Genomic DNA, 15,941 nt, shown 5'->3' with positions numbered 1-15,941 from the left:
ACGGGATCTTAGAAGCGGGAGAGAGGTTCCTATTCATATGTGTTGGAGGATGTCATTGCTGATGACCTTTCACTTCAGCATAATAAGAAGTCATGTCTCTTTCTCCCAAATAACTTTTATTCTGTAAAGACAAGTTGTACTGTAGTATGACTTGGTTGTGGTTAAAAGCCCCAAAACTGCTTTAGTAGTCAAAGACTGCATATTCTTTGATGTCCATTGGTGCAATGGGAATTTTATCTAAATGCAAACAGGTCAGCTGGCATTTCCAAAGTCACAAGAAATTTATATATAGGATATGTGTATCCTATTAAAATTGAGGGAAGGTATATATGGATCTCCCAGGGAGTTTTGAAAGTTTTCTCTATTGGCACTTGGAAACAACGAAATTTAATCTCATATTTGTGGCTGCCTCTGATCTGATCTTTTCCTTAAATGTAATAAGTGGATCTTGTGCTTCCTCAAACTGAAAACACACATATGCAGTCTCTATCACCCAGAGGTTCAGTATTTTTGGCAGTAGTTATATTTAGAATGTATGTATAATTTAGCTGTGGATATTAATTTTAAAAAGCCTATGTTTGCAAAACTTTTCTGACCAAGGTAATGGCTAATATTTAACAAAAAGTTGTACTGGAATTATTCCTTTAAGGATTTACTGATTTTATACCTAATTTGTTTTAAGATTCCTAGATATATTATAACACTTCATGAACTTCTGGCTCACACGCCACATGAACATGTTGAGCGGAAAAGCCTTGAATTTGCTAAATCTAAACTAGAAGAACTTTCAAGGTAAGATTTTTCTACGTTATGTTTGATAATCTTGAATTAAAGGTTTTGAAATGAAAAGTCTATTATTTTCTTTGTTTTGGTTTGGTTTTGTTCTTTTTTTAAAGAAAAAAAAAATCTTTTAAGGAAAAGGATCAAAATCAAAACAAAACAAAGATAATGAAAATACCAAAAATACCCCAACCTAGTATTTTGGCTCTTCTATTTTTTTTTTTGTCTAACATAAATCTGCAAGTGTCTCCTTGTTTTTTGGGTAGGGGAGAATAGGAGTTGCTATAGGAACCACCTACTCCTGGGTTATGAGCAAAGCGATTTTCTTTACATGGAGAAATACATACTTTTTCCACAATTTAAAGAAAAAGGGCATTTCTGATACTCTGTGACAACAGGAATCAATCAAGGTCTTGAAAAGTACTGAGTTCTCAGTTTATGTTATAGTTTACATGTGTTAATGAAATAACTGATTTTCACATATGCTTCAAATAATGCCAGATAAACAGGAACTAAAGATGTGTGTTGAGAACTGGTGCTCCCTGTAGAAACCTACAAAATGAAGCTCTTCCCTCAACTCCCAGACCGTTCTCAGATGTTCCCCTCTGTCAGCCCAGTGAAAAATGTGGTTATTATCATCTCTGGGAAACACAGTTTTCTGCTGTGAACAACGAAATGCTGCACAAACTCCAGGATATAAATCTTGAGTATCTGGAGTATTCACCAAAGATGTATTTGGAGAATATTTAGTTGTAAAAGAGGGATTGCTTTATAGCTTTTGTTAATTGCATGCTCTTGACTGCTCAGTTTTCTTTTTCTGTTAAGGCAAAGTTGCTACCTTGTGCAAACTAACCGTTAATTTGGAGCTTGCTATTTTTTTACTTTTTGTCCTGCTGTATCTTTAACAGAGGCAGCTTTCTGAGTCAGGCCGTGTTGTGCCACCTCTTCAAGCTCTGACTTCTTGAAGAGCTGGGCAGGCAGTGCCCGTGTGTGACTCCTGCAGTGTTCAGCGAGTTCTGCCGTGTTCTGAGGCCATCTGAAGCAGAAAGAAGTAATGTCTTCTTTCCACTCAAGCAAAGCAGAGAATTTCTCTGGCCAGGGTTATGTGCAGAAGCAGATCAATCAGCTTTGACTTGGCTTCATCTCATAAGTCAGAGTTCATTGCTGATGCAACTAATTTGTCACTGAATGTTCAGAATAGGAGGCTGAGACTGATTGATCCTTCTCTGCTCATGAAGCAGGCAGTGTAGACCATAGATATAAAACTTTGTGACTCATTTCCATCCCTTTAATGTAGTTCTGAGAGAGGAGGAGCTTTCAGATAGCGCGGTCCGGTCCCAGTTTAGGAAAATATTATACATCACAACACCATATAAACTTCTGGATTGGTTTCAGCCTTGGAAAAAAACTGTATTTCTCTATGTAAGGGGAGGATGCCTATGAAAAGAAGTGGAAGAAAGTAAGCAGTGAGCCACCAAGGCTGTGGTTGTTATAGGAAGCCTTATATAAGGGGGAAGTGAATGTTAAACTGCAGCAGAGCAGAGTGGGAACCTAAAGTCATGAGCAGGGACTCCACGATGTGTTATAAACAATACGAAATGCTAGGAAACACTTCCACGTTTGTGGCAGCCTCGTCTATTAAGGATCAAGAAGTACTATTCTACCAGCAGTGAAAGGTTTTTAGCTTGGTGGCATCTGTCAGATATGTTTAGGAATAGTCTAAAAACAAGCCTGGCAAAATTGGTTCCACTGCTGAAAAAATGAAATGGTTGCACGAATGATTTGAAAGAGAGGGAAAAAAAAAGGCAAGAAACTTGCTCTGGACGGATCATGTAGTGCACGGATATATCTGTTTTGTAGCAGGTGGCAAAGGACATTAGCTACCTTCTGTGTCTACACTGTGTAAGTGCAAGTGAAAGCAGACACAACAGGTGCAAGATAAATTTCAGGAAATTTAAAGTGTGTTTTGTATTGTGTCTAACAGGGTGATGCATGATGAAGTGAGCGACACAGAAAACATCCGGAAGAATCTAGCCATAGAAAGAACGATAGTAGAAGGCTGTGATATATTACTAGATACCAGCCAAACTTTTATACGCCAAGGTAAGACATTTTTCTTTAAAGCTATGTATATAATCGTGAAAAGATTGCATTAAACCATCAGGGTTCATGTTGCCATCACTGGGCAGGTCATTGCACTGGGCACAGCTGACATCCTAAGACTACTCGTGGTCCACGGAGGGTAAGTCACAAAATGTGCTGATGACAACTAATTTTGGGCTGTAGTTGAACCCCACTTCTGTGCTGTTTTCTTCAGTAACCATGAAAAACAGCAGCACATGAATGGTAAGGCACCCATGGGACAGTAATGTACATTCAGCCTGGACTGTGATCTTCAAAGGGATGGAAGTTACCTACAGCTCCACGGAGACCAGGGCTGCCTGGCCAGTTATCACGGCAGTCCCAGCTGATACCAACATTTGGGCAAAAGCGCAGGAGAGCCTTGAAGCTTTGTCAGTGGTAAAGTGATTGCTAGGAAAGAAAAGAGCTGTCAGTTGTTCCCATTTTTCTTGGTGCTTTGGAAACATCTCAAATTTATAGTGTGGGCATAGATACAATACCTGAACGAACGTCCTTTGCCTCTTGAGAGGTGTGTTTTTGGGCTTTAGCAGAAGTTCAGAGTAGATATAAAAAGCACTTCTGTGAGAAGAAGTCATGAAGAAAAGGCATCCTGTTCTGCCAGCAACGTAGGACTACTTCTGATATAGTCGTTAGCAAAACAAGAAGGGAGGAGCTATACTGTATTCTTTTCTGTCTTCTTGGTGGTTTTGGAAACTCTTATTGAAACTTAGTTATAGCAGAGGTGGAATTTGTTGTTAAATTCCACAAAATTGTGATAAAATAACTTTACTTTAATGTTAAACCAGCAAATGTGAAAACTTCGTAACTGAAGCTTGTTTTTCTCCCATTTATATAATAATTTACTTCTGGATCTTTTAAAACAAGTTAGTGGGTTTGTATACAGTAACTGCAGGTCTGCAGTGTAGGGTTTTGACTGGGTAAAAGCTTCTTGGTGTCTGAAAAGCATTAAATGAATTTAGGAAAAGTAAGGAACGTAATTTAGGTGCATCCCTTCATGAGTCCTTTTCTAGAAAGCCTCAGCAGAACATTTGATATTTGACAGAGCCATATGTACAGCTGGTAATTAATAGGCTTTGTATACATTTTGAAATCCATTCTGTGGTGTTTCTGTAGTCATGTGGCCAAACTATGAAACTTTCTGTAATAACTTCCAAGATTGTTTGTACAATAGTCATTCTTAAATTACTTGATTCTTCATTAAATATGTGCATTTGTTATAACTGAGGTATTTAAAGAGTTATGAAGACAGCTTTGAGAAAAATATAAAGCTGTTGTATTGCGTCCCCAGCCAAGAAATTACAGGGCTGTGATTATCCTAGATTGACTTGTACCATGCAATTTAATTAAATTTCAGAAGTTTTTTTTCAAGATTATTATGATATTTTGTATTTATATATTTGTTGGTTTTTTCCCCTTAAGATTGGCTGGTATTATTTTGTCTGTGTACCCACTGTTACATCAGTAAAAACTTAACTATTTTTTCTTTGGGAATCAGTCTAACACTGTTGGAGTGTTAGACCCAGGTGAAACCCATAGTTTAATTAAATTAAATTCAGATTTATTTCTGGACATACAGTCGGAGGACAGTGGACAAGACTATATGTTACAGAAGTATGTATCACAGTTCATCTTTTGGAATATCCACTGCGATTTTGTGTAAGTGCAGAAATCTGAATAGATCTAATGAAGTAACAGAGATCCCATTTTCCTTTCACATCTGACAGTCGGGTCACTTTGACAGTGATATCTATCTCCTCTAATTTCAGTTGGGCTCCTATTCTTTGTGTTGATCAGCTTAAAAAAGGAGAGAGGTGCCTTTACCTTTGTTCAGGGTTTTTTTGTGAAAGTTAATTACAACTTTTCCATATATTATATACTTCACTTTTCTAAGAAGAGATTGATTCTGTTGAGCTACACAAGTTGAGACCACAGGAACTATCTCTGGCAGTGCTTCACTATGTAGATTGTGGATTCCCCTTCAGGTTTCTTGGGGTCTGCTTTTCTCTGTCTCTTACTTAGATACAGACTTTAGTATAGTCAGGCACACTATAAGTCATGGCAGATAATTATGGAACGTTTTCTTTAAGAGTCTAAAGGAAACATAGGGAGTCTCAATCTGCAGTCCAAAGTTGTGTGACACCGAGACAGCTGAGCATCTCGAGGCCCTTTAGATGCCTCCAAACACTCTGATGTTCTTGCCATCAGCTGCTATGAATTTCCCTCTACTGATAAATAGATCACAATTACAAAATCATGGAATAGTTGAAGTTGGAAGGCACATCTGGAAATTATCCAGTTCAATCTCACCTGCTTAAACCAGCATCAGCTGGAGCAGGTTGCTCTGTACCATGTCCAGTAAGGTTTTGGTTGTTTCCAAGGATGGAGACTCTGCAACCTCTCTGGATGAGCAACCTCTTCTGGTGTTTGACCATCCTTATGGTAAAGTTAAAAGACCTCCAGAATGGGGAAAGCCAGACTGAATTTGTAAATCAGACAGTTACATGTAGGCTAAAAAAAAACGTAAAAAAAGGAAAAAATACAATCTTTTCTATTTCTTGGATTGAACACAGTCTAGGAGAGGGACTGTTCTGGCAGTATCGAAGTACTGAACGTGCTTAGGTCTGTCGCTGTATAAAAATTCTTGAGATTACACTGATCGTCCAAACTATACTATTAACGAATGTTCTAAAATTAGCCTCACTTGCTCATTGCAACTGTACGTTGGCCAATTGTGACCATTTTTTTCCTTAAGAGGAAATCTGTAGTAGAATGCATGGTGGGGAAATGCCCAGTTTCATAAATCACAAAAGCTTGATGGGAATGCACGAGGTCCTTGCTTGATGTTAGCCATGCAGCACATATAGGAGATGTTTTTCTCTCTGTAAATATTGAGTATCAAAGAGAGATAATCCAGTTTCTCTTTTCTGCATTTAAAAAATCTAGTTTATTTTGATTTACCTTTTTAAACAACAACATTTCAGCTCCATACAAGAATACCATTTAACCTTCAGGCCATTTTAGCAGAACAGAATATGGTATTCCTGAGAGCATTCTAATGAAAATCAAAACAATAAATAAAAGCTACCTGTAAAGCTGTATTGGTAAGCATATTGTAGTTATAGATACCATTATTCTAAGAAACAAAGCAGAAATGAAATGCACAAGTTGAATATTGTTACTCTAAATGTGTAGAGGGAATTTCAGGACAAAAATGACACTGAGAATTTTGTGATGGGAAGTTGCTTGGGAATTGTTTTGTACACACTCCTTGGCCTTGCAACGGGACCTGGGTGGCAGTTGGTGTAACATGGAGCAGTCACCGTTCCAACACATGGGAATGATCTCCTTCCTGCCTTTCACAGTTGAGGCAGGTAGGCTGTTTTGTCCAGGGGAAATGCACAATGACCAATAAGTATTTATGGGTTTTGATCAGAATTTAAATGAACCTAAAAGATGTTCCAGGCCTTTTCAAATTTCTAGAGTATAATTTTACTCCACTGTTTTGTTGCAGTGACACAAGTCACGTTGTACACATTTAGTTTAAATATGAAATAGCTATCAAAGAGCACTGTTCTGTTGCAGATTTACTGGTGTATATTTTGCTATGCCAGACAGTGTTAAGTTTCAAATATGTTAATAGCTTAAGGCTAACGAAATATATAGAGGGAGCTAAGTGTAGAAAAGCGTAGATAAACAGTAGCTTTCTCAGTTACCTTAATTTCTCTGTTAGTTTAAGATTGTGTACGTGAACTTTGAACAAGATAGATAGTTTTTTTGACATTGTAGAGTAGGAATTACTGATCTAATATTTCATGGATAATTCTTTCAGGCTTGCATTGTGTCAAGACACTGCTGCTTTGATATAGTTTGATAGTTTGATGTAATTTGATAGTTTGATCTTTGATATAGCTATGCTAGTCCAATATCTCGTTGCCTCTGAAAAAGGCAGGCCAATATCCATCCCCTCATGCTTGTTCTGCTGGTGTTACTTCCTTTGCATCATCACTGATGCTTTTTTGACCTTGCAGTGAGGCATACCAGGGAGCTAAGTCAGGTACTTCTTTGTTAACATTAGTTGCCTGCTGGTTTAGCGCTATTAGCTAGCTAATGTTGGAAAAAAATGAGAGCCAGTGTAAGGCTAATAGTAAGGATAGGTATGTGGGAGTGAGATTAAGAGGTCTTTTGGCTGCCCTGTCTGGTAACAGCAAGTTGTGTCATAAAATCTTTGCCTTCGATATGTAGAGGAATTGCACTGCACCACCAAATTTAACTCCAGATCCAAATTCGGGAGTGATACACATGGTGATATCAATCTGGAAAAGTTGGTCAGACACCATTTTTGAGGTATGAAATGGCAGAGAAGCAAAGCTGTCCCCAGTCTGGTGCTCTGCACAGCACAAATTCAGATTTACGTAACCAGGTTCAATTTAGTTCGGGAGTGTTTTACTGGTAACACATTTCAAATGAGCTGTGGAGCACTGAAAATTATGCAGTATAAGATAAGAAGAAACGTGCTTCATTTCCATCTCTCTCGCACACAGGCACACACACATACATAAACTCTTTTCCTTCAGGACCTGTTCTTTTCATCCTCTGTCTCTTTGGCTTGTAAGTGATGTCACTTTTGCAAGTCTAGCAGCTGTCAAAAGTGCAGTTTGCTGTTCAGCTCCATTTTCTGATCAATGTGCTATTAGTGTGTTTAAATTACGTAAGAATTTGCCCAAGATCTAATCCTGCCATGTACGTATTAGTCAAGACTGTACGTGCTTGAGTCTATTTCTTGTAAAAAACAAAGTGAACTTGTACAAAAAAAGATGACGGACTTGTGCTTAAATCAGATGCTGATGTATGTTTATACTTACTAGAATGAAAAGCTGCATTAACTAATATCATAATATTCAATGCATTTACACTTTAAACACTGCCTACCAAATATTATTATAGTACAGTAAATTTTGCATCTTTACTATCAGGTTCCCTTATTCAAGTCCCTTCAGTTGAGAGGGGAAAACTTAGTAAAGTGCGTCTGGGATCATTATCTTTGAAGAAAGAAGGAGAAAGGCAGTGCTTCTTATTTACAAAACATTTTTTAATTTGTACAAGAAGTTCAGGAGGAAAACTGCATCTTCTCAAGGTATAGACTTTACATTATGACTCAATTTACAAAATGAAAACACAGCTTCAGTGAAATGTCATTATTTTATGGCTTTAGCATGAGATTTGCATGTGGTGTTATAAACAGAAAGGAGGTGATGCACAGTAACTAACTGCTTTGTCTTCTCATTGCAAATAATAGAATTCAGCCAAAGTTCTTACTAACGACATTTTTTTTCCAGAACCATGTAATTCTAATAAGCTGGGGGTTAGAAACAAGATATCAGTGTGTCTCTTTGTATAAGCTAGCACTGAATGTAAGTCAGTTTTCAGTGCATAAATCAGCCAGTGCAACCCTGTGGAAATACCAAAGAATATTTTCCAGAGCTCTAATAAAATTAATTTTAAAAATCAATTCTATTTTCCTGAACAACACATTCTCTTAAACTGAAAGCTCTTCTAAGAACACTCTAGTTTTATTTGTTGAGAATCGGGCTTTCTTAGTGTTGGCTTGTGAATAAAGAGATGTTGGTAGTTTACAGAGTGGATTGTGTTGAGTAGAAATTTAATTTGGCAAGACATTTCTGAGAGGTTAGTAAGACTGTTGGTATGCTTTCTCACTTTGCACCTCTTAAATAGTTCAAGTATTTTGCAAAATAAATAGAGTATACCTGAACCTTTTAAAAAAAAATCCCATACCTATTTGATTTAAATTCAGGAGAAGATGAAATTCTAGTTACCTTTTTTGAAACTTGTGAACAAGTCTGTATGTGAGATAAATTATAGTGTGGTAAAAATGAAAGAAATATTTTACATTTGAGTATATTATTGATTTGTTGGATGAAGACAAATGTTACATTTAATCTGCCTGGGTTTAGTTCTTGGGGAAAAATGTGCATCATGAAACTGATGCATCTTCCTAAGAGCTCTGAGTAATGTCAAATCTTAGAGTAAGGTATATCAAAGTTTAAAAATAACTATAATGACAAATGGGAAAAAATGTCAAAATTTGTGAAAAATGTGCTTTGTTTTCATAGACAGGAGGTGTTCTGTCTTTAATAGAGTGCACACTGATCGAGGAGACAGACGCAAGTGATGATGATTGTAAGTTAACTTCAACTGTTTGCAGTAATTACAGTTTCTAGTTTCTTAAAATGGGTACCCTTTGTTTATTTTTCATAAGAGCAAATTGGTATGTTCTCCCCCTTCATGAAACCAGAGGAAAACAGCGTTAAACCGATTCAGTAGAATAAATGTTTTAAAAATGGGCATGCTGGCTCGGATAAGGGTTTGTTTTGTCGTGTTTGTTCTTGCTGTTGACATCCCACATAGGATTTTCAAGTAGACTGGCTGAAGGAATGTGACAAATTATTTGCTGACTTTTGTATACCACTTCACCCGGAGGATCTTGGAAAGAAAAAAACATGCCTTAAAAGAAGCAGCAGATAATTGGGTTTCTGAAATACGCGGAGGTTGAGTGAGTTGGCAGAATTAGTGGAAAGTTTTTGTCTTGGACTCCCTACAAATCTTGAGTGCAAGCTTGTTCAAATGAAATAATAAAACACGTTCCCAAGCTGATTTTATTGTTACTAATTTTGGCTTCCATCCTGTAGTTTTCGGCAAGTTTTGCACTTGAGTTGTGAGAGTAGTTTCATTAATTACAGTGATACTTCTAGTATGCTGAGAGTATATCAGCGTAGAAGTGTTAGAAGGACTTTAGCCTTATTTGGTACCTTTAAAAGTAATGTATAGCAACTTCCACTATTGCATGTTTGCAACTTTTTTTGTATTTGGTGTCTGTGAAAAACAAAATGAGTTTTGGATCCCCAATTGGATTTGTCTTAATAGTCTGAAGTCTCATGTTTTGACTTTTTTTTCCCCCTCTGGCTGTAAAGCAAAAGGTTCTGGACAAGTGTTTGGACACCTTGATTTCAAGCTTGTAGTTGAACCTACGGATGCTCCTCCTTTTACTGTTGTCCTTTTAGCCCCATCACGACAGGAGAAAGCTGCATGGACAAGTGATATAAGTCAGGTAGCTTAATACATTCTTTATCTTATTTATATTGAGATTTTAGTTTATTCTGTATTTCTGAAAACTAATCCAAGAGAGGGATGCTGATTTCTTGAGGGCTGATTTGCTGTGATATATATGAAACCCCCTTAGGGTTACCTATTTTCCTCAAAATTCTCTCTTTGCATCAGTGAAATACAATATTGTCAGTTGATAAACATAATACTAACGGTAGTCATTTTTATGTCTAGGGAGAGCCCATCCAGATACGTATTTTGATTTAAGAAGAGGGATAGTACTTGTTTGTTTATAACTTTCATACAGATCAAAAAACACCTGAGAGTCCTGAGAGGAAACTGATACCATATCACATCAATAATCACATCCCATGCAGTGAGGAAATGAGATAAACTCCATTTTCCACCAAAAAGAATACTAACAAACCATTATAAATGATTACTAAGTATTCTGACAGTGTGCAGGAACTGTCTTTATTGTGAATGAAGAAAAATGGTGTTTTAAAATACTTTAATGTCAGGGAGAAAAATTTTTTTATATATATACTTTTGGCTAAAAACATAGTTGACAAACTTTTATCAGAATCTATTTGGGAAAGAAGTTGAATGCACTATGAAAAATCTGAACTTTCAGCTAGCCAGATCTGAATTAAGGCTATTGCTATTTTGTTTATGCATGCAACCAACAAGTACATAGAGCTCTCATAATTCTGAATTTCAGTCCTATTCTCTATTAATTTCAAAAAAAAAAGTTGATTAAACAAATATCAGTGTAGAATTTGATGGATTTCTAAAGATGCTTCCATTGCTGACAACATCTCCAGATGAATTATCATCATAATGAGTAGAAATTGCTTAAAAATAAGTATTCTGAGTTGCTTTCTTCTGGACTAACTTTTTTAAAGGAATGAAAGTATGAAGATAAAAAATATGGCATGAGCTGCAGCTCAGTGCATACAGATCTTACAGACAGACCTGGTTGGAGAATTTTTTACAAAATGGATTTTAGGTGAATTATGTTGTTCCATTGACACGTGAAAGTATTAGAATTATTTGCTGGGGAGGAGTGACCGTTTAAGAACGGGCCTGGAACATTGGACACCCAGGAATAAGTCCATTTTTAGCCTAAATGATAATAAATTCGTAAGTTTATAACTGAAAGCCTGAGAAAACTGAGATCTGTTAGCATTGTGAGGCTGAAAAAGTTTCTCCAGCCTTACAAAGGAAGGGAAGCAAGAGATGCTGAGGGGATAAGCAGCAGATTAAAAGAAAAAAAAGGAATAAGAAGGGTCACAAGATGCTGTGCAGACTGCACAAGCGTTTGGGGCATGAATTGGTACCATTGTTTACAAACAGCAGTCAAGTCAGTTGACGTAGTGCTTACACTTGTTCTGGAGAGAAAGAAAGAAGGAAATAAAGAAAGGAGCGTGCCACCTGTCTTCTGCTGGAGAAAAAATATTTGGGGTGAAAATTTGGATAATGCATGAGAACTTCTAAACAATTGAGACCACCGGTCTCCTGACAACCAAATTGTGTTTCTGACTGAGCCCATTGCCAGCAGACACCTTGCCATAAAACGTTACTGAGTCGCCTGCCCAGAAGCATTTTTTTCTTTTTAACCCTGGCTACAACCCTCAAGGAGAATATAGGAACTAAGCTGACAGAAAGGGCGTATAAAAAGTGTTTTTTTAGTAGATATGTGTTCTCCTGTGTTTGCAAGTAAAAAAAGTATACGTGTATTTGCTGTTCACTCACAGCATTAGTCTTGGTGTCTAGAATTCTGCATCTTATTAAATTACATATGCATAAGGCATATAAGTCATATTTATCTATATGTTCCCAGCGAGGCTTCTTGAATTTATATTCCTTTCATGCAAACCATCCACTACTTAGGAAAAATGCATGGTTTTTGTTGATGCTGAAGAAGCCTCGCCTCTTTTCGTTTGAGTTTGTTGTCCTTTGGCCATAGATCCCCATTGCACTCATTCCTTAGCTAGAAAGCTTAGTATCCATCAGGGAGGTAATAAATATTAGGCCTAAGCAGACTGAGGATAACAGTGCTGAGTTACCTCAGGCAGTTATATGATTGGTGCTAAGGGCTTCTTTGCAACAGTTAAAATTCACATGGGGGAAATTATGTATTTTTATCAGATACATTTTTCTCAGTGCTCTTAGGTAACAATTTGATAACATCATAATGTGAATTGTTACAACTGCACTTTTAATATAATCTTAAATACCTGAATTTAAAAACAAAATATATCTAGCTACATAGACGTATTTTAAACCTGAAGAGACCTCTGATTACCTTGTTTGACCAATCTAACATCAGTCGTTATTTTGCTATGAGATGTTCCAAAGCCAGAAGAATATTTTTATCCTTGAAACCAAGGTAAATGTGTATGATAGTTTTGGAAACTCTTTTTTATTCATGTAAAGAAATAGTGGGGTTTTATACATACATGTATGATACTTGACGAATAAAACCAGCAAGTGTTGTAAAGACAAGAGTCCTGTAGCGTTAGGTAGCAGGTGCTTGTTGCAGACCGTGTAAGCCTGATCTCTACCGACTTCCAAGAGCAAAGCTTGTGGTGCTGTGTTACCTTAACTACATAAAAGTCCAAACCAGGAGATAATGGTGTACAAATGGCTTTGAGCTACCCCTGTGCGCTGCCAGCACTGAGCTGCTTTGGGGCTTGAAGAACAGCTTATGCACCCCTCGTTTGTGGACTATGGGGCACAGGACAGGCTGTAATTTTGAAAGAAATATGTGCTGTGACCGTGGCCCAGCAGTGTCTTTCCAGCTTCTAATACCTAGCCCAAAACATTTATACAAGAGTTTGGAAGGCATTCCTTGGACAGCATCTTCATAGCTATGTTTCAGAGTAACAGCACCACTTGAATTTGTTTTTACAAGTGTGTTTCTAGAAACTGTTGGTATTTCTCTTTGGTCTTTTTGCACAGTGTAAAGGTTAAGGTATTAGTGTATGTGTTTGTCTATAAAGGATTCTAACTTTCTTGCAGTATTGATTTTTCAAGCTTAACACTCGTTCAGGAAACGCTAGAGATGATATTTTGTTCAGTTTGAAAGGAACTTCAAAGGAAATTTCACTTCCAATTCGAAATACTTAACCATGTGGAAAAAAGGATGCTGAGCTGAACACCCTGGGTGTTCTGGTAAAGGTGCATGGACTTGCAGATGTGCAAATCGAAGGCAGAAGACTAGAGAAGCAAGTCCACTATAGTTCTTGCATCACTGCTTTTCATTTATGAAAATACCTTCTACCAATCAGTCCATACCCTGTAAAAGCTATGCTTTGAGCTTGCAGTGATATGAAAAGTGTGGAAGTAAGTCCCCTTACCTTGTGTTTTGATTTTAACAGTTTTCAATGTTTATTTTCACAGTGCATTGATAATATAAGGTGCAATGGTTTAATGACCATAGTGTTTGAAGACAACTCTAAAGTCACAGTGCCACATATGATCAAGTAAGTGCAACATTTTTTTGCTGGTGAACAAAATAGCTTGTTGGGTTTTTTAATGAAAGCTTTTCTCTGTGATACCACTCATAATTTTATTGAATATATTTTTAAATATCTCCAAAATTTAGATGGGTGCAGACAAGCATCATTTTCCAAGGTATTTTGTTATATTGGCCAGATCTTTTTTTCTCTTTGTTTCTCTTATTTCGGAGAAAAAAATTATTTTCTCTGACAATTTTAACTGATCACATCAAGGTAGCATCATTATTCATAAACCTGCTTCCTTCACCCTTGTGTTCTCTCCGTCATTTATTGTAATTTTCAGGTCATGATTTCAAATTTCTAATAACACAATTTTGCCTCTTGGATCCTCTACAGATCTGTATTTACATGGGTTTTACCTACTATTATCCAATATAAATATTAAAAGAGTAGAACATTGGATAGAAATATAAGTATTTCCTTTCTTACTGTTATCTGTCACTAGGCTAAACTTAAGAAAGAAGATTATTTTTGTTGTTTCTTTTAAGTAATGCAGTGTAGAAGTGTGTGGAATATCTTGATACTGTATTCTAAGAAAATCCAATCATTGTTAATGAAAAGATCAGGCAGTATTGAAAGATACGTTACTTAGTATCTATCCTGGGTTTTTTGCAAACTAAGCCTTCAACTAGATAAAATTAACCAAAACTGAATTTGGAAAAAACCCAACATGAATAGGGTTATGTAAATGATTGATTTTTGTTTTGATGTGCAAACAAAAATTAGGCCCATTTTTTTTCACTGAAACAAAGCCTCTCCATGGTTTCTGCTTTGAAATTTGAGATGTTTCATGCTGTTCCCTTTTTCTTTTTTTTTAAAAAAAAGTGATTTTTGGAGCCTGAGGGCAGGTGTTGCCTTGCAGATGAACCTTAAGCTTAGCTAAGGGGTTAATTTTACTCTCTTTTGCTGGGGTCCGTTAGTTCACGTTAGATAAAGCTAGATCCCAGCAGAAAAAATTGCAATTAGTGCACTATTATTCTATAGTGAGCTTCTAGTAATATTGGACTGCAGGCCACAACATCCTGAAAGGGACAAGAGGGGACAGTTCTGCCTCCTGTTCCATTTCAGAAATTTAAGCATCATTAATGGTTTCTTAGGCTTTGAAATGTAAGTTAATTATTTGCCAAAAATAAAAATTAAATTCCCTTAGTTGTGGCATAAAATATAACTGAATGGAAGCAGGTATCGCCACAGAATAAGAGTTTTCTTGTGTTGATGAAATACAAATTGCATATGTATTTGCTGCTTCTGTGTTGACAGGAGCAGCTAAAGTGATACCAATTCTGTACCGTAATCACTCTTCCTCTTCAGTAAAATGTTCTAAATTTAATTTTTGTGTAGATCTGATGCTCGTCTTCATAGAGATGACATTGATATCTGCTTCAGCAAAACACTCAATTCCTGCAAAGTACCCCAAATCCGTTATGCAAGCGTCGAGCGCCTTCTGGAGCGGCTAACAGACTTGCGATTTCTAAGTATTGATTTCCTGAATACTTTCCTACATACTTACCGCATATTTACTACTGCCGCCGTTGTACTGGAAAAACTTTCAGACATATACAGACGGCCCTTCACTTCCATTCCCGTCAGGTGAGCTCTGGGGTTTTTCCCTTCTGTCATAGGTTTCTTATGGCATTGCCATGGCATCATTTGTTGTTACCTTTTTTTTATCGTGACTTTCTCTTATATGAATAATCTAAGAAGGAAGTTCTTCCTCTGTAAAGAGGACATAAATTTTTAGGTAAGTCTGTCTCACCTTTCTGCCCAGGCTTTGAGGACTGAGTGTCACGCAGATTTTGCAGTGCCATGCCGATTTGCACAAAATTTGTTTGTAAGTGTTTTCACTTAAATCTATTTGGCATTTGTTATCATCTGTTGCTTTTTTCATTTCTTACTCTCAGGTCTTTGGAGTTATTCTTTGCTACCAGTCAAAACAGCAGAGGAGAGTACCTGGCGGATGGGAAGTCACCACATCTCTGTCGCAAGTTTTCTTCTCCTCCTCCATTGTCACTCTCCAGAACTTCCTCGCCTGTCAGAACCCGAAAACTGTCGTTGACCTCACCACTGAATTCAAGGATCGGTGCCCTTGACCTCTCTACTTCATCTGTGGCCAGCAGTCCTACCTCGACCTACAGCCCAGCCACCTCCCCACCGCCAACGGGTAGCAAAGTACCGCTGGACCTTAGCAAAGGGCCCTCCTCTCCTGAGCAAAGCCCTGGCTCCATAGAGGACAGCTTGGAGAACCCTCGCGTTGACCTCTGTAACAAGCTGAGGAGAAGCATTCGAAGAGGTATTATATACCCACAAAATGTGAATGTTACTTTTGATAAATAGGGCAGTCTCTAAGGTAGGCTCAACATTTACCAGATTACT

At 37.2% G+C, this 15,941-nt stretch overlaps 1 protein-coding gene across 1 annotated transcript in view; it reads left to right on the top strand.

Moving 5' to 3' along the window:
* RASGRF2 (Ras protein specific guanine nucleotide releasing factor 2) overlaps positions 1-15,941 on the top strand; it is a 128,223-nt gene that overhangs the window by 60,295 nt on the left and 51,987 nt on the right. Inside the window, exons 8-15 of the mRNA XM_068423619.1 lie at positions 683-792; positions 2,765-2,883; positions 7,896-8,056; positions 9,054-9,120; positions 9,912-10,048; positions 13,450-13,532; positions 14,910-15,158; positions 15,470-15,858. Of these exons, the coding sequence (XP_068279720.1) occupies positions 683-792; positions 2,765-2,883; positions 7,896-8,056; positions 9,054-9,120; positions 9,912-10,048; positions 13,450-13,532; positions 14,910-15,158; positions 15,470-15,858 (1,315 nt within the window). The remainder of the gene's footprint in view (positions 1-682; positions 793-2,764; positions 2,884-7,895; positions 8,057-9,053; positions 9,121-9,911; positions 10,049-13,449; positions 13,533-14,909; positions 15,159-15,469; positions 15,859-15,941) is intronic.

The sequence above is a fragment of the Nyctibius grandis genome, chromosome Z (genome assembly GCF_013368605.1).
Source record: "Nyctibius grandis isolate bNycGra1 chromosome Z, bNycGra1.pri, whole genome shotgun sequence".
Lineage (NCBI taxonomy): Eukaryota > Metazoa > Chordata > Aves > Nyctibiiformes > Nyctibiidae > Nyctibius > Nyctibius grandis.
Note: the sequence above shows the minus strand (reverse complement) of the source record. Positions and strands in the feature narration are given on the sequence as shown.